We start from the raw sequence: 27044 nt of genomic DNA on the forward strand, positions 1-27044 counted from the left end.
AGGCACTATACCACTGCACTGAATACAAATATGTGGCAGACACAAGCTTTATTGTTTTTAACTCAGATTAAGCATTCAACTACTACACCAAGATATATAAACGGTTTACACCACAAGGTGGTGCTGTAGACTTGAGGTGAGAAAGTAATGGTAGCTGTATTGTGCTTTCTACTGCATTTGTTTTCCATTGCTGAATTTGAAATGTGGAGTGATAGAGAATTATGGGACTGCAAAGAGCTTGCTTTGTTTGTAAAAAAAAAGAAAGAAATAAAAACTACATATTTTCAAGGTAGTTTGGGGATAGGCTGAATAATGCACATGATAATGCAAATCAGTTACAAACATTTGCAAATAATAATGGTATCATCATGATCGTCATATTCTTGTTTTGTTATATAATTTACCATATCAAAGTGGTGATTTTGTTTTTAAATAAAATGTAAAATATGGCCAAATAGCCATTGCACAGTGTTCAAATGTTGTTGTCTTTTCATCAGTGTTCATGTTTTTTCATTTCATAGCTCCAGAATTTCCCCACTGGGATTAATAAAGATTCACTTTACGACGTTATATCATCGTATACCAAGTGTCTGTCTGCTTATAGATTGTTATTATAAGCATTAAATCGTCATAGCTTTACTATTGTGAGAATACATTGCATTTTGAGAGCACTGCAGGCGACAACAAACGGTAATGAAATAACATTAATTATTTAACAGGCAGCCGACACCTTTCAAAAGTTTTAACCCAAATTGCAGACAACTATGCAACTAATGCATTAACATGCAGGGTCCTTGTTTCTGACCATTAGGCGATTTCATTATTTCAGCCTATAATAAGTGATGTGGTTCAGAAAGTGTACAAACAACGAATGTTTCGCCACAAGAAGGGGCTGTCACGGTGAGAGGATGCATTGCTGACTTAACCGACCTACGTCGGTACCACATGCGGTCCTTGACACCGTGCAGCCTTTTGGCAAAAAAAATTACACTAACACTCAATTTAGGACAGCCAATGCATGACGAATCAAGAGAGAAGGGAACAGTGGACACAGCAATAACACATACCTAGCCTATAGTATTCATAATTATAATATGATTTTAGAATTTGTATAATAGAATTGTACATGTGGATTTAATATTAATTTGAACGAATAGGCTAATACAATTATTATAATAATAATAATAATAATAATAATAATAATAATAATAATAATAATAATAATAATAATAATAATAATAATAATAATAATAATAATAATAATAATAATAATAATAATAATGAAACAAAGACAATGTAATCAAAATGACCAATAAATCCACCCAGTATACCCCCAATTCCATTTAGGCTACAAAAAAGGGGGACTAATATTTCTGTCACAAAAGTTTTAACTATTAGCCAACACTATTAAATGAGATGTTGTATATTGTATACATAGAGTTGTATCAGTATATGAGGGCGAATTCGCGTTTCATTTCAATAGATGAGTGTCACAGAGACAACAGAGGAGCTGCTTAAGTTATTTTCAATTCTAAGAATTATCAGGGCCTGATCCTCTTCTGCTAATCATGTTTATGTCTGCAATCAGAAGGCCAGTTGGAGTCTCCAGCGCGGCCAGGACTCATAGAGGCTAATCACCATCGGTTCCAATTGGTATTTAAACGGTGAAATGATCTCCGATCAAATCAACACTCCAGTAAAAAGAGAGACGTGATTTTTTTAATTTTTACAATGCATATATAGGAATGCATTAGTTCAAAACGCACGTCCAAAACGACGTCTGCATAATTGTATACTAGGCTACATTCACGATAGCCATTGGTTCTAAAATGGATGCTACAGGTATACAATTATGTTTGCAAACCCTGACCATGGGTTTGAGGCTGCATTCTAAATAATTCTAATCAAAGTTGAACATCACTGAAACTGTGAAAGTGCATTAGGACGTCCCAACGGTGCACCGACTGCCCCGCACATTGCCGTTGACCTCGCACAAAATGTCTTTCATCTGAATATAGTTTTGCACCGAATATTTCTCTCCAGGGAACAATTGTTGCAGCACTTTTCTAAAAGGCCTAAAACGCATTGTTTTAGCCGCGGAGAATAGAAAAGCTTTTCTCACAGCCAGAGTGGAGAAACATCTGCCACTCCTCCCTCTCGACTCCGGTGCCATCCGTCCCGAAGTTTCAACAAAGGCGTCGTTGTTTTATGTCGTCCCTTGAATTCAAAGTAATTACTTATCATCAATCAAAATTAATAATAGCTGATTGGGTTGGTGTGGTCAACGATTATAGAAGGGGAAGGGCTGAAGCAGTCAATGTGAACCTGGCAAAAGGGGAGGAGGAGGGCTGTGTGGGGCTGCGACCCGTCTATTCGGTCTCCACTGGGAAACTAGCGCCTCTCAAGGCGGCCAAGAAGTCAGAGGCTGAATAAGGAGATGAAGCGGAGCCTAATTTGAGGAAGATGGATGAGCCCCCTGGGAAACACCCCCTTTTCATTCCTCTTGTATTGCAGATGATGATAACCAATGGTCGGCCTCTCTCTCTCTCTCTCTCTCTCTCTCTCTCTCTCTCTCGCTCTCTCTCACACAGTCACACACACACACACACAGTCACACACACACGCACGCACGCACGCACAGTGTGAGTGGCGGAGGGAGGAGTTGGGGAGAGAGCGAGAGGTAGATGGAGAGAGAGAGAGAGAGAGAGAGAGAGAGAGAGAGAGAGAGAGAGAGAGAGAGAGAGAGAGAGAGAGAGAGAGAGAGAGAGAGAGAGAGAGAGAGAGAGAGAGAGAGAGTGTGTGTGTGTTTGTGTGACAAACAGAGGAAAGGTAGTGAGCCTGTGAGCGCAAAACAAGAAAGCGTCGGGTCGCATATAGCAGCAGCGCGGGGAGGTTTCGGATGAGCATTTAAGTTCCAGGGATGAGAGCACAGCAGAGGACACCGGCAATCATTTGACACTCTATTTGCGCTGAAGACTTTTTTTTGCTATTCGTTGAGGAGAGCAGGAGAGGACACCTGCTTATAATAAGTTTCCGCAAAAACACAGTTGAAAATGCAGAGACCAGGCGGCCATGGGACGGCGTTTTCGATTGAATCCTTGATCGGAACCTCTCAGCCCCGGCCGGGACACCTGCTCTACACGGGCTACCCCATGTTCATGCCGTACAGACCCCTGGTTATCCCCCAGGCGTTGGCCCACTCTTTACCGTCCGGTATTCCACCACTGGCGCCTTTGGCATCTTTCGCAGGACGACTTACCAACACGTTCTGTGCGAGTCTGGGACAGGGGATGCCGTCCATGGTCGCACTCACGACAACACTGCCCAGTTTTTCGGATCCACTACCCGACAGTTTCTATCCACCGCAAGAGTTGCCCGGACCTCGATTAATAAGTGCCGCTGACCCGGGGTCGAGGAGGCAGGCGAGCCCGCACTCTGAGGACCTGCACCGTGCGAGGGACAAGAGCTCCGAACTACTCAACTTTTCAGAAAGTTTTCAGACTATATCAGGTAAGCTCCCCGTGTTTATTTGTCACATAGTACATGAAATGAATGAATGAATGAATGAATGAATGAATGAATGAATGAATGAAAACTTTATTTAACCGATTGCAGAATGGGTACAATAGTACGGCTCAATACACACATTGTTAAGGGGATGCAGACCAGAGAAAGACGTTTGTCTTGTTTACATCAGGGTCCCCCATTTTCAATTCATAGTGATTATTATGACATTACAGTGACATGCTTGGCTCCGTATGAGCCACTGAGAATGTGCTTCACAGTAGTAGTAACAAAGTAAAAAATAATAAAGTCCAAACACTATACAACATAACAATACAAACTAAAGTACAACCCAAGTATAAAATGAACATTGTGTGAGAGAGTCTTGCTTAAAATGAGCCATGGTGCGAGAAAACAAGCGTAGCTACCAAAAAGCATTTATTTAAAAAGAAATAAGCAATACAAGCATCCATAGTTGCATGGTATACTTCGAATCTCATTCTCAACAGGTTTAACTAATTTGCAGTCAACTTCGGCGTTTGAAAAACACCAGTCAGTCAATTTATGCTTAAGATTTCGTGAGCTATAAGTATCTGAGAACAGGGTATTTTGAATCCTCCTTAGTCCTTAGTAATGCCACAGTTTTAATAGTTGTTTTTAATTAGTGGGTAGCATTTTGAGTCGTATCACTCGAATTATAGTTTAAAAGCTGCTAAGTCTGTACCATGATTGTGAGATTCTGAGATATATAGGCAACTGCTCGCATATGTCATAAATACATGCAATACTGTATATTCCTTGTTTATTTTTACTTGTAATTTCGTGATCAAAATTATTCACTATGTCTTTTTCCCCCCTCTTTCTATTCAAATTGTATAGGTGAGACCAAATTGTACAGTTCTGACGACGAGAAGTTGGACCTGAAGTCAGCAGACACGGCGTGCAGCGACCGAGAGGACAGCTCGGTGGACAACAGCGAGAACGAAAGTTTCTCAGATGGAAACACTTGTGGTTCACTATCTCAAAAGAGCAAACTAAAACCCGGATCACAAGAGCCTCTACCGCCGGGCAGCTCTGCGGGAAAGAGCAGGAGGAGACGGACAGCGTTCACCAGCGAGCAGCTCCTTGAGCTCGAAAAGGAATTTCATTGTAAAAAGTACCTTTCGCTCACCGAGCGCTCTCAGATAGCACACGCACTGAAGCTCAGCGAGGTCCAGGTCAAGATCTGGTTTCAGAACCGCAGGGCCAAGTGGAAAAGGATCAAAGCCGGCAACGTCAACAACAGATCAGGAGAACCTGTAAGAAATCCCAAAATTGTGGTTCCCATACCAGTGCACGTCAACAGGTTCGCAGTGAGGAGTCAACACCAACAAATAGAGCAAGGGACTAGGCCGTGAACAACTAAAGACCAATAGAAAACTGACATTTTGGTATTGAGTTCCGTACTGGTTTGTTGAATGCATGAAGCACAAAAAGAGGAGTCAAATATTTTGTCTGAGAGGTGAGAAGAAGGCGCTTTGCTCGCAGACAGATCAACTATTTGGCAATTTGCTCTCGATTTATATTTATTGTTTTGTGAATATGTAAATATTTATGTGTCAAATGACACAAATGGGCACTATAAAACGAGATTGTAAAGATTTTTTTTTTATATTTATATGTAGGGCCTAAATGTTCTGTTGATTATGTGCATGTCTTTTACTCTTTCAGTGAAGCTATTCTTGTATTTGGTACGTTTTGTTGGTCACATTTGCATGTACCTTACACAGTTTTCATTTTTATTAGGCAACTGTAGAACCATAGTCGCCAGTTGTTTGTGAGAAAACACGTGTGAAGGAAATAAATGATCAAACAAGGAAGAACTGTAAAGTATATTGACTTAATAAATCAGTTTATATAAAAGTTTGAATCTGAATTGAATTGTTATTATTTAGAACACAAAAAACATTGGTTTCTGTAAAAAAAAAAATATATATATATATATATATATATGTATAATATATATTATTGTGCCTGCAAATAATTTGTCCCAACTAAAAACACAGAGGCCTAAAGATTTATGGTTAGAGAGGATTAATAGCATAGTCAAGGAATAATAATAATTAGGCTACGACAATTATTTATTAGGCTATTTAATATAATAAAATGTTTCAACACAATTATAAGGTGTTTCAATATAAGAAAAGTTTTAATGTATTTAAATATAAGTATACATTACTAATTAGGCACATTTTTGTCTAAACAATAATTTTTACAAGACCATCAAAATGTAAAGGCAGAATGTAGTAAAGTGACAATAAATACATTTAATTCATCTTTATTCTCTCAATATTTTCTCTTGGAATTTGAGATCTCTGCGTAATGAGGTGGCTATTGTTACATCATCATTATGAGTGTTTATAGTTCTCAAAGTTCATGTGAGACTGTACCCCTAACCATGCCACATCAATGATGAATACCAAATCTCAAATCCCACTTCACTTATATGCAAAGCAGCCTTTCAGCCCTTGATGTTACAAATGCATTTGGTTTTCACAAAGCAGCCAAGAGAGTTAGAGGGATAGAAGGGCCTTTTTGTTAATAGCAGTGGCAGTCATTTGTCTCTCTTTAGGAAGCCATGTTGTCTCAAGGTGGAGTGATGGACCCTCATTAGAATGGTCATATCCAACACATAGTAATGAACTTCACTATCAATCACTGTTAAGGGAGGACTAAAAAGCAGTCTCTCGCTCTCTCTCTCTCTCTCGCTCTCTCTCTCTAACGTATTGTGTGCATTTTAATCTGGTGAAATCTGGGGTCAATTATAGATAACATATATCAACAGTTTGGGAAATAACTGACATGCATGATTATTTGGCCTAATTTATGACTACTCTGATGTATGACTACTCTGAAATGCATATAGATGCAATATGCATTATGCTTCACAATGTAGGCCCATAAAACTCAGAAATTGAATATATTATGATTCCTTTCTGAAGAATGATGCGTGCTTGCCAAATATCTACAGGAAACAGAGAGGGGTAGGGGGGTATGCAAAACCTAAAACTCATGACTCACATGGCCTGATGTAAGTTTGGACAAGCCTCTTTGAACTTCTTCTATAAAAAGCTCACATTGAAACAATTTAACATTTGAAAGCAAGCCAGCACTTCAGATGGAAGGATGTGCTTGACAATATCAACTTAATAAGCCTCCACGTTTATGTAACCTATACCTCCACTGCTGTCTGCACCTGATCAACTAGTTAAAACAGTGATTGGATGAAACTGAATTAGGATGGCTTATCCTTCAAATGTTTTACTATAGAGGCAGGCATCATGTGCAGAAATTGAATCCAAAAGGGGCTAAAGTCCCGACCACTTTGCCCAATCATTCACAAAGGTCCCTCGTAGAAAGGTTTATTGATGTGTTTTTTTTGTTGCACATTTATTTTAATTTACCATCTTCACTTAAGGGAGTAAAGATATGGCAACATATCCATCAAAGAGTGGTATCCTAAAAGAAACCTTATCTTTAACCCTTTCACTACCACACTACCAAAGGGTTAACCCTTTCACTGTGACAATACAGAGGGTTAACCCTTTCACTACCACACTACAGACCATCTGTAGTGTGGTAGTGAAAGGTTAACCTTCTGTAGTGTGGTAGTGAAAGGGTTAAAAAGATTCAGGCGCAGAGGTGCCCTCTGTTTAGTTTGAGCCCTCGCCACCCAAAACCCCTGCGCGTGTTCCTATAATTAAAAGATACACTTCATCCGTCAACATAAGTTTCACCTGCTCAGCCTTCACTTAACTATACGGAGTGACCAATTTTTTGTGAGGTAGCCTCGTTGTTGCCGTCTTTCTTCACAGCTCAACGTAGCTGCCACGTGGTCTGCTGCAGGCTCGGGAGGCAAGCTGCAAATTATTATGTGGAGTTTATTCTCCCAGAACAGTGAAGGAAAGCTGTCATTAATTCAAAATCTGGAAGTGTGCATTACAATCAAACCATAATAGACTATTAAGTACAAACTCCTGGACTCCTGCATTTTATTTGCAGGCTCATCGCATATTTTAAGCAACGTTGGATGTCAAACCGTCTGCACACACTGGAAGTGATCTGACACAGATATATGCAGAATAGTTTGACCTCAGACCATTGACAATTCATGACCAGAGTAGATATCGTCATTAAAGTTTATTTCAGTGTCCACTTCATGCATGGAAATTGTGACACTGGGGTGGGGATTATTCAAGCAAATGATGATCTTGTAAGGAGGCAGTGGAAGTTCTGTTATGGTCCAAGAGCTGACTAATACACAAAGTCAACTCCATGACATTGTGCCAGAGTGTAATGGCTATTTCAGTCATGGTGAGCTTATGTGGGCAGGCAGCACAATGTAGAGCAGTGACACAGCCTGCTCAGATGTCTAATGTTAGGTTACTTGTTACATTTTCAAGGTCTTGTGTGAGTGAAATCTATTAGAAAAGATAATCCATACTTGTGAACCTGAACTCCTGAATCTGTTCTCCTTATGAGTTTTCATAATCTCTCTGGGGGTGGGGGTGGGGGGGGGGGGGGCACCCATCAGAACAGTATCAGTATCATTCAGGGTACATCATTCTGGTACTTGAATCCTAAATTGACATATCATGAGTTCCATTCAGCTACGGCATTAAATCATTTCCACATATTACCCCTGGAGAGAGAGAGAGAGAGAGAGAGGGATAGAGAGAGAAAGGGAGAAAGAGATACAGTAGAAAGAGCAAGAGAGGGATAGAGTGGGAGACAGAGAAAGAGAGATCATTACAGCTAGAGAGGGAGACAGAGAGAGTGAGCAATTGAGAGACAGAGAGAGACCATTACAGCTAGAGGGAGAGGAGAGAGAGAGAGAGAGAGAGAGAGAGAGAGAGAGAGAGAGAGAGAGAGAGAGTGAGCGATTTAGACACAGAGAGAGAGACCATTACAGCTAAAGAGGGAGAGAGAGAGACCATCATAGCTCATGGCGTGAGCGTGTGCTGCTCTCACCAGCCCGGGGGGCTCCGACTCGGTTCCTCTGGGTCGGGTCCGGACGGCCCACGCCTGCCGCACGGCTGCTGTGATGTATGGGCAGATGCATCAAATCGCACAAGATAAACAAGCGATGAGTTTCATCAGGGCCATCATAGCTTTAATTTGGCTGCCTAATGAGTCAGATCTACTGGCGGAGATAAGAGTTGTCAGAGGCCCGGCTCTAATGAATTTCTTGCCACTTGTAATCAAGGTTGCCTGTCTGAGGGGGGATGATTAATGGAACCCTGGAGGATTCCCTCGGCCCTCAGCCTTCATTACAGCTAATGCATTCTCAGGCAAATTAACAGAGAAACGCAGGCACCAGCCAACGGGGAGGGGAGAGAGGGAGAGAGGGAGGAAAGGAGAGAGAGAGATGGAGAGTGGGAGGGGGAGGGAGAGAGAGGGCGGGAGGGAGAGAGAGAGGAGAGGGAAAGGAGAGAGGGAGAGTGAGGAAAGGAGAGAGGAAAGGAGAGAGAGAGGAAAGGAGAGAGGGAGAGGAAGAGAGAGGGAGAGTGAGGAAAGGAGAGGGAGAGAGTGAGGAAAGGAGAGAGGGAGAGAGTGAGGAAAGGAGAGAGGGAGAGTGAGGAAAGGAGAGGGAGGGAGAGTGAAGAAAGGAGAGAGGGAGAGTGAGCGTGAGGAAAGGAGAGGGGGAGAGTGATGAAAGGAGAGAGGGGGAGGGAGGAAAGGAGAGGGAGGAAATGAGAGGGAGAGAGGGAGGAAAGGAGAGAGGGAGTGAGGAAAGGAGAGAGGGAGGAAAGGAGAGGGAGAGGAGAAAAGGAGAATGGTGCATGGGGATAGAGCATGTAGGAGGATGGAGAGAGGGAGGGGAAAGAGAAGGGAAGAATGGTGGGGATGGAGTGAGCATGTATGATGGAGGACAGAAAGAAAGAGAGATGGTATGGAGGAAGTTAGGGGCAAGATGGGGAAGCTGGAGGACATAGAGAGTGATACACTTAAGTCCACTGACTGGCGAGAGGTTGAAGGGCATGGAGACGAGGACACAGACACGGTCAGGAGGGCCAGGGTGGAACATGGACATACGTTAGGTTGGTGGTCCTACATGATGAAGGGGGGATTGATTGATTGATGTTTATTTTTTATTTTCGTGTCTTACATACAGGTGGGCTTACAAGACACAAACAATAAGTATATAATAGTATACTTGACATTGACAATAAGTTATATAGACCAAGGTCCTACATGATGGAGGGGGGATTGATTAATGCATATTTAGATATTCAGGGGTTGTTGGGGGCGTGGGGTTTATGAATACCCATGAGAGTTGGTCAGATGGAGAGACAGCAGAGTGGATGTAATTACCGGTTAAAGAGCCCAGGATTTGAAAAGAGGGGACATTTGGCGAGGATGAAAAAGACACAAAGACATCAAGAGAGAGTGAGAGATAGAGAGAACCCGGGAAACAACAGCAACCTATTCACATTGAGACAGGCAGGCAGAGACATACATGATAGACAGAGAGCACTGATCAGAGCCTACTTTGATGGAACATTTTGTGACCAAAAGTACATAATTGACAGGAATCTAAACAGATTGTTACACTGCTGTGGCTGGAGCCGCACCATGTTATGGAAATATGGATTTAATGTTTGCAAAACATGGTTTCATTGGGCCTTTGTGTACCCATCCATCAGGCGTTCAGACACACCTCTGCAATCTGGGAGGCAATTTGTCTGAGCGAAGGTGGGCGGCAGAGAGACCTCCTCACTGTTTAGCAGAGTCCCAATGAAATAACTAAACAACACACACTGACAACTGTAAACCTGTGGTCTCGTGTCTGAGGTCTGCAAAGACATGTATATAACAACACAGTTAAGATGGTAAAAATGGAACACATCTTTATAATTACTGTAGCATGTCAAGGAAGGTGAGAGAGGGGTCTATATAAAGGAACACGCCAACATTATTGGAAATGTACCGTCAGACAACATACCAATTTCCTCTTTGCGTTAGCTTAGCACAAATGCATGGAAGTGGATACGGATCAGCTAGCCTAGCTGTTGGCCAAAAACACCCCTCTGAGTTTTAAGCTAGGCTAGCTGATCCGTATCCGCTTCCATTCATTTGTGCTAAGCTAAGTGAGTTTGCAGCCGGATAGCTTTGTGGTATCTACCTTCTTGTCAGACTCTGGAGAAGACAGTATAAGCCCATAATGTTGGTACATTCCCTTAATGTTTGGTATTGGGTTACTAGTTACCAGGGTATGGTGAGAGCCAGGCCTGACAATTTCAACAGCAACTGTATGTGTGTGTGTGTGTTTGTTGTATCTCCATCTCAAGTCAGTGCTTAAGGAGGAAGAGGAAAAGACAAAGAGACTCAGGTGCTAAAGAACAACAAAGAAAAGCTGAGAGAGAGAGGAAGAGAGAGTGAGGAAAAAAGAGAGGAAGGGGATGTAGCTATGTGCTGAGACAAGATTAGAGTAACATACAGAGTGGATTAGTGGGGGCTTGACTCCTCTGGACACTGAGACCTTTCACTTTTCCCCACTGTGTTGTGGTGCCTGACACTAAGCTCAGCTCTTTATCTTAATCCTCTTTCAGGGACCCTCAGGAGGGGGGGGTGGGGGGCGCAAGCAGGAAGTGGAGAGGTTACTTTACCCCAAAGACTGGCATATAGGATACATTTGGGCCTGGCCTCCCTCTTGCCTGCGTTAGTAACTCCTGGTTACCGTAACGGTCATTGTGTTTGTAAGTGACTGATCTACAGTTGTGCGACTGGCTCCTCACGATTAAAAGGGCACACAGTGAATCATGAAGTTATAGACTAGTTCTATGTTGCAGTGACATTGAAACAGACCTTCACACATATTGGCAAATAATTCTTAGTGTTTATTTTTTTTACCTACTTGGGAGTACCGCATGGGGGAGGAGTTTACCACATCAGACTAATTCATGATAGTGTAAAGGTTAAAGTATGTAGACAATGAGAAAAGTATATTCAATTGACCTTCAAATAAACTTCCTGCGATTGTCTCAACGTTTGGCACTAATATTTGTCCACCCCTCTGGTACTAATAATAAAACAAACGCTATTTGTTATTATTTGCAGTGGTGATTGTGAGCACAATACCTTTGCAAAAAGAATACATGCCATACACACATTTGTTTATTTCCCAAATTCAGGAAAGGCTACATTGTTTTATTTGAGTGTTTATTAATAGGTAAACAGTCAGCCAAGCATCCAAGCAACAGGTAACGCTTTTGCTTTTCACGTTCTGAACGTAAAAAGATGAAATTACAATAGTAAAATTAAACAAACCAAAAAAAAAAGAAAAAAAAGAAAAAAAAACAATATTTACATACTGCATTATAAATATGTCAAATGTACATCATTATACACAAGTACCTTGGATGGTCAATTAATGTAGAAACATTATGACCAAAAACAGGAAAGTACCTTAAAATATGCCTTAAAACAAGGAGGAAGAAATTAAACAACGTATGAAAATCATGGTTCACAGGTCAAGGTCGACCAAAAAAACCTTCTGAATGTGTTTGCCTATGGAGGAGCACGTCTGGCAATAGATTAAACTAATATGTACACCTAATGTTCTGCCTTTGGGGATAACGCTCACATTGCTTAAAAGGATACTCCTCCTTAGTGTCAGGGTTTATATTAAGAGTCTAGAGGACATGGGGTTGTTCTGGCCCTATGGGTTCAGGTAAGCACCGTCAACTATACTAACTCCTCCCAATAACACTCCCATCAGACAATGAAATGTACTTAATTCATTGAAATACATTGGTCCAGCAGACAGTTGTAGCCACACATCTGAAGAAGGCCTGTACTATTGTACAGTGCCGTTGACCATATTCACACGGCGGCCATTTTGCTCTTACTGGGTGGAAAGGAATCCCATCCCATTACAATATGGACAATTGTACGATATTCAAACACAATATGGCTGAATCTGCAGTCCGTTTTAAAGACATCTTCGATATCGAATGTATTTTCTCAAGGGCTTCAATAATGGGAAATTTAACAAATCCATGTGAATAAAAGGTACCAAATCAATACAATTAGCTGCTCTGTAAACATAAACACTGCCATAGTAAACAAAACAAAAAGCTGGTTTAAAACTTAAAATGGCAGTCGGGGATTAGGCCCAGGGGGTTGGGTGGATGGTTGAGTCCCCTGTATTAGGCCCAGGGGGTTGGGTGGATGGTTGAGTCCCCTGTATTAGGCCCAGGGGGTTGGGTGGATGGTTGAGTCCCCTGTATTAGGCCCAGGGGGTTGGGTGGATGGTTGAGATCCCTGTATTAGGCCCAGGGGGTTGGGTGGATGGTTGAGATCCCTGTATTAGGCCCAGGGGGTTGGGTGGATGGTTGAGTCCCCTGTATTAGGTCCAGGGGGTTGGGTGGATGGTTGTATTAGGTCCAGGGGTTGGGTGGATGGGTAAAGTGAATACAGTACATTTGAGGGGAAAAGAGAAGGGTATTTTTCTAAATGACTCCAAAAAGTCCACATACTCTTGTCATGAAGTCATAAAAGGGTACATTTTAAAGGGGAACTATCTTATAAATGGCCTTTTTCAGTGTTTAGCATTGTTTCCTAGCTATGTGGACTTATATTAATATGATCTATGTCTCTAATTCTCATATTGGCGCATTCTTCCAATTCTCCTCTCACAATATTCACCCTCACTGAACTGAGTCATCTGAAAATGTGATGATTTGTGATGTCAGAAAGACACCGCTGCATGTTAATGTTCAGGCGCCGGCGCCGCGGCGCAGTGGTTTAGGTGGCCAGGCTCAAAACGGCTCGAGATCTTGAGGTAGAAAAATGCTGTTTTTGAGTACTTGATTAGAAATACAAAACAATGAATTAAAAAAAATATATAATTACAGAGGTGTTCCATAAACTCACAGGAATTGTGTAAAAGTGCCCAAATAGTGAAAGAAATAGTAAAATAGTTCCCCTTTAAGTAACTCTGTACATGACAACACTGTTATATCTTCACTTCAGGCTTTTGTTGTTTCTCCCAATGTGTATAAACAGAAATGCCCAGTTGCGCTCTCTCGGTTGCACACAATCACAGATACATTAAGCACACAAGCATCATTGCATCCCAGTCCTGATACAGGAACCTGTGGTCTTCTCCCAAATGCTCCCATCTACCCCCGCAGAGCATTCACCCTACAAAGTTAGACATGGTCTCGAACAGGAAAAAAAACAACAATTCACTTGGATGCTTTCGGCATTACAGGCACTACATATCCTATGTACAAATAAACGTTTAGACCGAGTTAAACACAAGAATCCCCCAAAATCTCCATCGGAAGGAAATGAGCTTCTGAGCAATATGCTCGCGAGAAGTCAAGGCCATCTTTGATTCCGTTCCAATAGAGATCTTGTGGGTTATACTACTATTGCTAAATGTTTATTATGTGCGTAGGAGATGTAGCGTGAAAGTAGACAAGCGAAAGAATACGGGCATCTGTTTGGGTGAAATATGACAATTATTTCCATTATAGACCTCTATTGGAGCTAGACAGGGCATTCTGGGAGTCCTGTATCACGGCTATGTGAATGCATTTATAGTACGCACACACGCACGCACACACACACACACACACACACACACACACACACACACACACACACACACACACACACACACACACACACACACACACACACACACACACACACACACACACACACACACACACACACACACACACACACACACACACACACACACACACACACACACACACACACACACACACACACACACACACACACACACACACACACACACACACACACACAGTAAGTTCACAGCAACAATAGAAGAAATGCTTTTTTGAGTACCAATGTTAGGCCTTTGGCCAGCCGAGGTGAATAGATATTCCATTACACTTGTGGACAGAAAGAAATGGGGTTCCTGTATCTGTATCAAACCATTATCAACACACTCTAGCCGATCTACAAATTACTCCAACAAAAGATGCCATAATGATACAATTTCTTTCTTCCAATCAACCCCTATGAATGATTTCTGATTGAAGAGGCATCTTTAGAAAAGCACGCGGCTCAATGGTCATAAAACATCATGCCCCTTAATTCCCTTATAATCATGGATGATTTGCAAGAGGATCATGATAAGGGTGGAAAAGCAAATGACTCCCTTTCACCCCGACACGCATTGTGCAATCAACTCCTTTATGATGCTTTGAACCCTTTTCTGCAGCGAGTTTTAGCATTCATATATTTTCCCATATATAATTGCTTTGCCTTTGTATATGAATAGTGATGTCGAGAGGTCGGTGGCTGTGTTTAAGTTGTACGCCATTACGGGAGCCATAATAGCTATGGACTTTTCTGTAAACTTTAAATCATACAAGATTTAGTTCCTTTCCCCCATATGGCTGTGTCTAGTACCAGTTGTTAAAGACTACGGCTGACGTTATTCTATTATTACATTCGGGCATTGGAAGAATTACATGGAGGGAACTGCTCATTTGATACACATTAGTGCTCCATTCAGGTTTGGCTCCAAAACATGTTAAAAAAAAAGGAAAATCTTCAAGCATTAAAAAAGAAATGCTTTTCGTAGTGAAGGTGTGAATGTCAAGTAAGTACAGTATGACTCATTCATTTTGGTTGACGCTTAAAAAAGAAAAAAAGAAAAGCTTAAAGCTGATCGCAATCATTTCAGACAGAGATGTCCCTCTGTAAACGATGAAATGAGCAAAACAAACAAACAAACAAACAAACGAGACAAAATGTACAGCGTCCACAAGGTATACTGCCCTAACTACCCACTCTCTCAGCATTGTGGAATATCGGCATTCTGTCCATCGCCCCTGACAACCCACCATTGGTTACCCATTCTGTCCATCACCCCTGACAACCTCTCCATTGGTTACCCATTCTGTCCATCACCCCTGACAACCTCTCCATTGGTTACCCATTCTGTCCATCACCCCTGACAACCTCTCCATTGGTTACCCATTCTGGGTACCACAGTACTAAAGAGAACAGGAAGAAGGAACTGGGATGAAATGGGATGGGGTCACTGGGTACACTCTCGAAAATAATGTGTTGAAATAACAATAAGAGAGTGTTGTCCTTAACTGAACACGTTCAGGGTGTGTTATGGGTGTGTTTGGGAAAAAAACACGTGTTAATACCAACACAATTTGCGTATTTTTTTTAACACATCTTCAACACATCTGTACAGTAGAACTTCATTTATCCTTTTCCCACCCAAGCACTACTCCACATGGCTGCTGCATATCTAAACATATATCATATATAAATTCGTTTTCTGCCGAATATTGCACTTGGAAACAACTTTGCAATGTACTTTATTCAATAAAAATAATAATATTTCAGAAGAGGTCCCATTACATTTTCACTCGTCTTTTTCAATGAACCCATCTCAAGCCCCGCCATCTTTTCTCGATCAAGAAAAGAGGGCGGGACTTGAGATAGGTCAACCAATCCGAATACTTCAGTGTAACGTACGGCCCCCGAGGGGTTTAGGACAAACACGGTTCTACCGCGATGTGTTCAGTTAAGGACCGCGCATCCCGCGCTAACGTCAACGCGTCCTTTCCGAGAGCGCGTTAGCGTGCGTCACGTCTCTCGCGGCTCCTACATGATGCTGATGCTGCGGTTGAGCTCACACTGAGCATTGTTGTTGTTTACGTTGGGGTTGTTGGGGCTCCGGCGGCTCATGTTGGGCGTGGCGACGGACACCAGGCTGCCGGCAGTGGAGGCGTTGTTCGGGCAGCCGTGCTGAAGCAAGATGTCGGAACACTCCTGGCTTCCGGCTCGCCGGGCGTAGGACAGCGGCGTCTGGCCACGCGCGTCTCGACTCGTCACATCCACGCCATACTGTTTGGGGGGGGGGGGGGGGGGGGCAGATTTTTACATACATTGGTTGAGGTGATATCTGGTGTACCTGATATGAGCTGTACTTTCATTTAGGGATTCACTGAAACTGGTATGGGATATTGAGCCAATGCCAGGCTAACCCAGGGTGTTGGTGTCTCAAATCCAATACCTAGAGCCATGTGTAACTAATTATGTGAATTATTCCAGTAGAAATACTTGATTTTCTACATTTCTGGCACATAGAAGCATGTTGACCTTTCTCATGGAGAAAACTTGATTACTTTATTATAATTTATTATATCATTATTGTCTAAATCCATACCGTTAAGTAATGGATTGGATCTTCAGATCAGCTGACACCTCAGCATATTGAGAAAATATAATATCAGTGCATCCCCTACTTCCATTTCCACTACAACACTCACCCAATCAACTGCCTAAATAATAAACTAAACACATTAACAAATTAATAGAAACAATAAACACCGCTCAACCCGGCCTCGCCTCTGCACCCGCTCTCCACCCACTCACCCAGATGAGCACTTGTGTGATGACCACGTTGGCCATGGCGCAGGACAGGTGCAGGGCGGTGCGTCCGTCTCCGTCCCCGTAGGTCTCGTTGACCTCCTCCTTGGTGCCGTGTGCCAGCAGCAGCACCACCAGCCTCAGGTCGTCCTCCACCACGGCCCGCAGCAGCTGCTGCCCCAGGGGCACGTCCGACTGGGGCAAGCCCACCAGGAACACCTTCTGCTCGTACTTGGCCCTGATCCAGCGCTCCTTCTCCTCCCTGAAGACACACGACAGACAGAGAAGGCCGGACAGGTCAGGCAGGGTGAAACGCGACAGACAATTAAAAGGATCAAAGCAGTTTTAGAAATGTTCTGCTCCGACTGCTGAGATGTAAGAAGTGAGGATGAGGAACAGAGACTGGAAGGACAGCAGGAAACACATTTGCAGAGAAGGATTATGTTCAGTAGTTGTGTGATCAATTAGAACAACACAGGACGGCCACTATCTCCTGTTATTACGCAGGGAAATAGCAGGTCCCTGTGTTGCAGGTCTTTGGAGGGATAGTTATGCCTCTACCAGTATCCCACCACTGTCCAACGATCAAGGTCCACAGTGAGCAGGGCTAAAGCCTGGCCATCTTTCTAAAGGTTACATTGTGAACAGCGTGTCTGCTGTGGACAATACAGCAGGGAGGGGCGGGGGGGGGGGACATGGTTTTATCAGTGCCGTCAGGCTGAACCGGTGGATCCCCTTCACAAAAGAGGCAGTGGCGTTTCAGGGCTCCGGGTCTCCCATGGGGGCGGCAGGGGCCCGGAGTCAGATCGATGGGGCTGAATGGCAGCCAGAGAGGCACGCGGGGACCTGGGGCTCCTTCAGCGCAGCCCAGGAGGAGAGAAAAGAGAAGGGAGACTCCATCCTCAACCAGCCCATCAGAATTCTATCTATTGGTCTCCATCTTGACCCCCCCCCCCTAGTTTCTTTCTCTCCCCACACGCAAACTGTCCAAAATAAGAAAGAAAGAGAAAAATCAATATCAATACGTGAATGACTGAGCATGCCCAGTGTTGGCGCTGCCCCTGTGACCCTGTCGGGCCGGCGTGATAAGGCGAGTAGAAAGAGGCCGTTGTTTGGGTTCGTGGGTGAGTGACAGACAGAAGAGGGCTCGTACTGATAGGACCAAATAGCTTGGCTGGTTAGAGTGACAAGGCTCCTGTGGGACTTAGCCACAAATGGCACCGCAGACTGCTTACTTTTAGCTGGCATGTACAAAGTGACATTCTAATTTCCCATCATTCCATTAAATCATTATCAAAACAGGAAACCAGAAAAACAAACTAATAAAGTAAACAGAGATTCTTGGGGGTCAACAATGAAATATATTTCTGTGATGTAATGTAATCTAATGTAATTTATAGTGGCAACCCAACATTACATGACAGGCTTATGACCGCAGCTGTACCACGGACAATAGCGACTTTCTATATTAGTCCCTCTCCTTGTTATGACCTCAGCAGTAGCATCTAGCTGTGGAGGCAGCAGACTGACCACAGCCCGTACGTCAGCTGCCAGGCCCGTTTCACAGAGTGCTCCATCTTTTACATACAGAACCCTGACAGTGGCCCTGACTACAGGGGTTAAGTGGCTGGAGGGGCAAGCCGTGGTCAGCGGCCCAGCGGAATTTGATGGACTGCAAAACACCACTGGAAGCTCATAAAGGCACCAAGCCTCATATTTAAATACCTAGCTTTGAATGCTCACTGTCCACCGTTAAACTAGAAAAGTTGTATGTACTTATTATGTTGGTCTCTTAAGACAAATTCTGCCTGCTAGTGTTAGCTTGTTGCTATGTGGCCATCGGTTAAGGTCTGAACGATTCGTACATTCTCCAGTATGGAAGAGAAAGTCCTTTCCCCCTCCCACGGCATAAGACAATGTTTTGATGAGGTGGAAGTGGACAACAAAGCAGGCCTAATTGCTGGCAATTGGAGCAGCCAGCATGTTTATGGTTTAGGCCCTCCATCAAACTGACTCAGTCATTATGTGTGGACAAGCCAGTTAGCCTCAGAAGAACCAGCGGATTGCTCAAGAGTAGGAACCTCCTTGTTTCCAGTGGAGGAATAAAGTCTGTTGAACCCCTCCCCCCTTCTGGTAAAAGAGGATAAAGTATGTATGAAAATCTACTCCATTGGCTAATACTCTGGACAAAATCTACAGCCTGGCAAGGTTTGTTACAGAAGAGTGGTCAGAAATATCCCTAAGGGCCATCGTCCCAAAGTTTTCTCCAGAAAAGCTATAGACCCCTGGATGGGATGTCGACTCTCTGGAGAGACTCCCAGTGAATTGATACAAGCTAAATGAGGCAGAAAGTTAGGACCAAGACGTGAAACAAAAAGGCAGAGGAGAACCATTAATAAGACGTCAAGGTTTCGGAAAGGGGCCCAGAGGACACTTTTGTTAGCTTCTTCTGCTACCAAGTCGGCCCCGGCGCCCTCAAGGAAAAGACCTCGGTGCCCGAATGCCAGAGCTCCGACTCCAACCGCACTCCTTAAGCGGGTTCTGTTTAGGAGAGGAAAAGCAGCCGGGGTTAGCGGTTCCACAAAAATTCCTCGCCCGCTGCCCACTTGAAAGGTAAAGAGAGAGGAAGTGAAACGGTAGCCCCGCCTCCAACCTTTGTTTGAGATAGGAACAACAATCCAAACAGAGGTAGGGCTTTAAGCAGTCAGGGGGGAAAAACTTGAGACCCTTGAAAAGGACACTTCCTCACCACAGGAGAAAGAAAAATAAAATCAGCAGATTTAGCATGTCAAAGAGAGAGAGAGAGAGAGAGAGAGAGAGAGAGAGAGAGAGAGAGAGAGAGTAGGGAAGAAAAGAGGGGGCACTTTCTCAGCATGGGATGATATTCAGGAAATCAAACCGATGGTTACGCTCTACACACACACAAGTTCCAAAAGCACACATGCGCGCGTGCACGCGCAATGCACAAATGCAAATGCACTCAAGTGTCCACACATAGGCACACACAAGACAGCAATTTCCCCACCCCTGTGCGCACGCATACTTGTCCTAAATTCCTCTGTTGCTTAGGGGACTGCAGGGGCTCGACATTCCCAATAAAAAAAAACTTGGCCTTTTGTCTCTTTGAACTAAATACAACTGGTGTTTGCTTCGGTATGAACTTCCTCCGTCATTCAGAGTTATTACTGATGCTTCATTTACTTCCTGATTCAACGTTGTTCTTTTTTCCTCCTCTCCATCGAATCAGATGCATTTTAAAAAAGACCAACACACACACACACACCAGTGATGCAAATCCCCGAAGGGTTTCCCGTCCGTTGTCGCTGGTGTCCCCCTTTTGTTTGCCTGCACACCAACACTCCTAGATAATGGCGGCGCCAAACAGTAGGCAAAACCTCAAGAGAAAAAGGCCCCCCTTTTATAATTCTATTAGGAGCTTCTGTTGGTTCACTCCAGAGTTGAGCAATGGATTTTGACCCTGACTTAATTAAGTGGCAAATGGCGGAATGATTCTCCTAAACCCGGCCCACGAAGTCAAGAACACATGACTGCATTCAAATAAAGAGGAACAAACAAGGGTAATTAGTCAAGCCTGAAAGACAAAGGCAAATGGGGATTTATAGGGGGGGAAGAGAAACTGAGACAGAGGGGGCGGGGAGAGTGCTGGACAAGCTAGAGAATGACCAATCCGGTCGCCTCCAATAAAGACGCATTGGTCCATAGGAAGGAGAAGGAGGAGGAGGAGGATGTCTATGCCACCACTACCCCATCTCTCAAACACATCCTTGGTCCTCCTAAACAATCAAAAGGTTCCCCAGCTCCTCCTCCTCTTCCCCGCTCCTCGAAATTCACTGCGGACACATCAAATAGACGCACTGGGGGGAAGAATCGGGAGGAGGGGGGTTCACCAGCCTAAACGGTCCACACAGTGGGGGTGGGCAACTTGTATGAGACCCCGATTCCCATGCAGCCAACAGCTTCACTTCCACATATAGAGAGAAAGAAACTAAAAAGTGGGACACACACACACACACACACACACACACACACACACACACACACACACACACACACACACACACACACACACACACACACACACACACACACACACACACACACACACACACACACACACACACACACACACACACACACACACACACACACACACACACACACACACACACACACACACACACACACACACACACACACACACACACACACACACACACACACACACACACACACACACACACACACACACACACACACACACACACACACACACACACACACACACACACACACACACACACACACACACACACACACACACACACACACACACACACACACACACACACACACAAGAAAGCTGGGCCCCAGAGCTTCAAAGGTTGCTAGGGGCGAGAAATGAAAGAGCAACACAGTGAACGGCACAGTAAAAGTGCTAAATAAGACTCCCTACGGTCGACAGGGTACAGTTTAGAAACACCATCCTCTGCTCTAAGGATAACAACTGTAAAAATAATCCAATAAGACAAACATTTTGATATCTGGAGCGATTGATGGTTGTTGTTTTTCCCCCTACTAGTGCCTCCAGAACGTGGAGTGTGTGGACAGATGTAATAGCTTCGGACCAGAATCAAAGGTTGTTTTGTTGAGCCATGGCTCTATAGAGCGGCCAGTAGGAGAGCATCTGGGCGCCCTAGGCAGAAGGATGAGTTGAATATATTGTGACATTAATGAGGTTGTCAGACCCCTCATGATGGAGTGGCTGTGTTCTTGTGCCAGCAAGACTAACACCCTTAAACGCTCGCGCTGTTAACCCCTGCCTGCTCGGACCCTCTCCCCTCACAGACACAAAGCTGAGGGGACAATAACCCACGCACTGCTACACATGCAGGCCTGTGGCCTACTGTAACCAAACCAATACGCGCATTCAAAACCTGTTCACGTAACAGTGAAATGATCGCAGAGTATAATCCCTTTCATGGTATGTTCAGGTCATGAATTGTAGTTAAGGCAGAGGACGGTCTGAGTACCCCGAAATGTTAACTTTTTTTTTATTTTATTTTTCAAATTCTTCACATTTATTTTTGTATCTGAAGTGTGAAGTAACTTTAAAGCATTTTAATGAAATATAAAGTTATAAGAAGTTTTCTCTCCACAACACAGATTTTATGATGATTTTAACGTTGAAATCGAATATTTTGCTGAATGATCGCCGAATGATTTCGGCGAGCTGAAAATGATAAATCAGACCAGTCCATATGCCTACCTGGCTCTGAGACCTTGTGGCATGTGGGTAATTAGTGACTGTGGCACAACGTCACCCACACAGGGCTAATTAATGACCTGTGGCTTTCATTTAGAGAGAGAGAGAGAGAGAGAGAGAGAGAGAGAGAGAGAGAGAGAGAGAGAGAGAGAGAGAGAGAGAGAGAGAGAGAGAGAGAGAGAGAGAGAGAGAGAGAGAGAGAGAGAGAGAAGCGTGAGAGAGAGATAATAATAATAATGCAGGACCTGTTCAGAGGAGAGAGAGAGAGAGAGCGAGAGAGAGAGAGACCGTGAGGAGAGAGAGAAAGAGAGAGAGAGCACAGGATGGGAGGCCCCCACTCATTCATTTGTCTAAATTAATTACCCTACCTCCACCAGGGCTCCTGGCAAGGCCAGCTATTCTAAAGGCTCTTCAGAGAGTTGGCGTTCAAGCACCCCTAACCTGTGAGTAGCCTGGGAGCCTCGCTCAGTGATTTGGGGACCGATTGTGGGGACGGAGACGGGCAGGCTCATTACGGACCGATCCCAGAGCGGCTCTCACCGTGTCTCGCTGCCATCAGCACTGGTGCTGTACGTCCAAAACAGCGCTTAGAACCAGAGGAATGTATTTGATAGGACTCATGGCCAGTACAGAGAGACTCAGAAGGAGCTTCTATCCCCAGGCCATCAGGATGCTCAATGACTCCATGTAACAACCCATCATCTACACTCATTGCACACACATCCACATGCACACACTCACTTTTAAACAAACACTCACCTTAAAACTCACTTTAGGCACTTTAACACTACATTATATTGATCTATTATTAAAGAGATTTGCACTACATTCATACCTCATTTGCATTTGCACCTTAACTCAAAGTTTTGTACCTCATTTTCTGCATTGTACCTCACTGTTTACTAATTTCTAACTGTACCTAGATTGTATATTGTACTGTATATTTTATATATGTATATTGTATATTCCTCTTTACTTACTTTTTTTACTTACTTTTGACTTACTTACCTTTTTTACTGTATGAAGCACACTCTCAGGGGCAGAACCAAGCATTTCACCGTAAAGCACGTGTATTTTATTGTGATAATTAATAAACAAACTTGAAACTTGAAAACAGTCATCATCCTTCCATGTCGACATTCTTGAACGGTCGTTTAGCTGATGCACCTCAAAAGTGGCCGCCGTGGCACAGTGTTGGGTCGGTGGTGGACAAGAAGGGTTACCATGGCAAAGGCATCACATGGATAAACATACCGAATTCAACTAAATCCATATTAGGACATACCGAAAAGAACCCACCAGGGTTTCTAGCGTCTAGAACCCAGGACCGGTGTGGAGTGAGTTAAAGAGGGGCGCCCGGGCTCCACGAGAGGTTAGCGGTGTGATTCATTTTTATTACCGTGCAGCCCCTGCAGGCGGCAGGAGCGGCAAATTATTTCTGAAACAAAGTGGAGAGCTCTCATCAGAGCTATTACCTGCCCGTGGCCCCCGGCGGCACAGAGACCCACAGAGGGTGACAGTGAGAGGCCGCCTTCAGTGAGCGATAGCCTTCCACATCCGTCTAGGCTCCAGGACATCTCTCCCCAAATGAGAAGCGCTTGTGTGTGTAGTGTGCGTGTCTGAGTCTGTGTGCGTGTGCATGTGTGTGTGTGTACTGTATGTCGGTAGGGAGCGGGGGTTAAAGCTAGCTGGACCTCCCCGACTCTCTGCCCGTCAAAATAGTCTGTGAAGCCTTCTATCACGGGCGTGCCAGGCAATTAGAGGTGGTGTGTGAAACACAACGGCTGCCAGGCGCTAATTAAAAGAACAACTCCCTTCCAATATGCTGACTGCAGAGATCGGCCAGGGCGAACAGCTCCCGTAGATTTATGGGAGGGGACATACTTGTGGCAGGATAATCAATTGATTGACCACCATTTGTGGTGTGTTTTAAAACATAATCCTTAATGTTTACAGAGAGGATCCCCCCCTCCCCCCGATTCATATCATCATTGCTTGTTATAGTCGGACCTCTGCTTCTATTGTTAAGTCGTACATTAGGGCTGTCCTCCACTTCAAAGAAATTATTTGCCGAATAGTCAGAGGACTTTGCTGACTCATAAAAAATAACAAATGTACAAACACCGTCTTCCAGGTCAACTATGAGTAGGGTTGGGCACCGAGAACTGGTTCTAATAGGAACCGGTTCCTAACTTCCGGTTCTGGAACAGGAATCGAAATGGAGAATCGGAACCGGAATCGTTCAAATCCAAACGATGCCCAACCCTAACTATGAGCAAACTGAATAAGAGAGGCCAGCCCTGCTTAATACCTGGTGTGTAGAAGACAAGGAACGGAGATCAGGTGACATGTATACAGGCGGGTTTTACATGTGGGTCCTATTACAATGCCTGAAATCTGTCTGACGTACGCTAATAATTCCAGCGTCTCTGTGTGCATCTGTGTAAGACAAATCTATATATTGTGTTCATTCCATTCAGAATATCATAAGCTAAACCAATCTTGTGGATGAATGCATCTTAACTTAAATCTCAAAAAGAGGAGGGCAAAACTAGTCTTGCAGGAGACATTCAATCAGAGGCCGGGCTGATATTCAGGTAGTTACTGAATCGTTTAGATTAGGTGTCACTAATGTTTAGTGGGAGTCGGGAGCCGTACACACCGGCTGCCTAGGTGCCATCAAGAAGCTGCTTCGTGTCACCGCGGTGACACAATTAAAATCATAAACCTTCAGGAATAAGGCGAGGCATAATATGAGATCTATAGGGTGATGGGTTGCAGCAAAAGAAGAGGAAAGAAAACAACATAATAATAATAATGTTGGTTACTGCGATAGCAGTGTTCTTCATCCCTCTTACTATAAAAGACACCATGAAACCAGATGATTAAATAGCAACATCTTATTTTAATTTTTATTTTTTTTATATATATACTATTTTTCTCCGTCTGATTTTCTATGCTTTTTCTCCCCATTCCAATTATGTCGTTATGCCAATTCCCCCCTCCCCTACCTGGTCGTTGTGCGCATGTTCCCCCTACTGGTCGGTACAAGGGAACCCTGAAGTCTACCACATGCTTCCTCCGACACATGCGGAGACAGCCAGCGGCTCTCTTTTCACCTGGCAGCAAGGACTCTCATTGGTGAAGTGTAACGCGTGGGAGGTCACGCTGCCTTCACCATTTCCTGCCTTTTGCTGAGCAGGCGCCCAGACCTGACCTGTAGGCGTCGCTGTCCACAACGCCAGATTACCACCCACGACTTCCCTTAGTATGACGATCGGCCCAAGCCGCAGGCAATGCTGACTCCGGGAGTCGAGACCGCAGCCTCTTGCATTGGTGACGCGCGCAATCTCCGCTACGCCACCCGACGCAAACATCTTCTTTTCTGATAAAAACAGAAACCCCACCACCACCACAACGGCACATAATTACATCAGTGGGATTTCAATAACCGTCGATTATGATACACAACGTTTACAGCTGCCGCTTTCCCTCTGAAAATTAGTTATGCTCTTATTAATGAGATTCTGGGTTTTATTTGACAGGAGAAAAATAAAGAAAAAAATAAATAAACAACAGAGATGCGCTCGCAGGATAAGATCCGACTCTCTTGACAGTGAAGAACATTCCCTGCCCGGGGCGATGTGGGACTGACTGACAGAGGCGGGGGAGGAATCAACATCGATAATCTTTCATCAAGTCCATGGTGGAGCACTTTGGCCCGGATACCATTCGATAAATAACTGTGGGCCATCACTCAATTCAGAACTAAGCGAAAGTGGGAAGAGGTGGGATAAAGCTGAGCTCAGGGTCTCTCTAGATGAGACACACAGCAGGTGGAAGTGGTCATGAAGTCTATCGCCTCACTTAGAAGTGTAAGGTGGTGAATGCTGCTTTTGATTGATTGATTGATTGAAAAGTTTATTAACAGATTGCAGAATGGGTACAGTACAGTACAGCTCAGTACATACAATTGTTAAGGGGATGCAGACCAGAGAAAGACTTTCGTCTTGTTTACATCAGGGTCCCCCCTTCGGCTTGATAGCCGAAGACAGCCCGGTCAGTGTTACGTGGACATAAACAACGCTCTTGCAACGCTAGAAACCACAGAATCAAAACAATTCAATGTGTCAATGTACATCCTGAAGCCGTCAATGAATAAAGGAGTAGCTTTGTGAACTCTCGTGACATTTGTCTCAGTGTTTCAATCCATGTCCCAAACCATACAATGTTGTTGTGACATCACAGATTACCTGGCAAACGCCTTTCTTTTTTCTGGTTATCCACTATCCACTATCACAGACCAAACAGACAAGACACAGGAATAACACCTAGAAAATGTATTTTGAAGAAACCCCTACAGTACTATATTTTGATGAAACCCCTACAGTACTATATTTTGATGATGAAATACTCTTGTACAGCGGAAATCATATCTGATATATTCACACCATGCAAAATAAATAGCTTCTATCAAAATACATTCCCTCATTTCCCGACTCTTAAGTTGCATCATCACTCAGTCATCTAATTAGGTGTATAACACATCAATATACGCAACATTAACAGAGTAACGTAGGACAACTCGAGCTCTCCATGCTTAAAGATGTGTTTTTCTTTTACCATATCAATGTGGGGTATATTGCACATTCTTAAAGGAACACAGCAACATTATGGGAATTGCGCTTACCGCCTTCTCCAGAGTCAGACAAGAAGATAGATACCAATTTCCTCTCTGTGCATTCAGTAGAAAGCTATCCGTCTGCAAGCACAAATCAATGGAAGTGGATAAGGACCACTAGCCTAGCTTAAAACACTGGGAGAGGTGTTT

General features: G+C 43.8%; 2 protein-coding genes across 5 annotated transcripts in view; one reads left to right on the forward strand and one right to left on the reverse strand.

The window, feature by feature from the left end:
- Nucleotides 1-3053: 3053 nt before the first annotated feature.
- On the forward strand, nucleotides 3054-4901 carry gbx1 (gastrulation brain homeobox 1; the record flags this gene model as incomplete). Its single annotated transcript, XM_084327295.1, has 2 exons — nucleotides 3054-3510; nucleotides 4384-4901. 2 exons carry the CDS (start codon nucleotides 3054-3056, stop codon nucleotides 4899-4901), a joined length of 975 nt encoding a protein of 324 aa, XP_084183421.1.
- A 6816-nt stretch (nucleotides 4902-11717) lies between these two features.
- The window catches only part of agap3 (ArfGAP with GTPase domain, ankyrin repeat and PH domain 3), a gene marked incomplete at its 5' end in the record, with an annotated part of 324184 nt that continues 308857 nt past the window's right edge, over nucleotides 11718-27044 (reverse strand). For all 4 annotated transcript variants that reach the window (XM_084327289.1, XM_084327290.1, XM_084327288.1 and 1 more), the window contains 2 exons: nucleotides 11718-16404; nucleotides 16936-17191. In XM_084327289.1, the coding sequence (XP_084183415.1) occupies nucleotides 16162-16404; nucleotides 16936-17191 (499 nt within the window). In that variant the 3' untranslated portion in view covers nucleotides 11718-16161. The remainder of the gene's footprint in view (nucleotides 16405-16935; nucleotides 17192-27044) is intronic.

Source organism: Notolepis coatsorum (assembly GCF_963971535.1).
Source record: "Notolepis coatsorum genome assembly, chromosome: 13".
NCBI classification, from domain to species: domain Eukaryota; kingdom Metazoa; phylum Chordata; class Actinopteri; order Aulopiformes; family Paralepididae; genus Notolepis; species Notolepis coatsorum.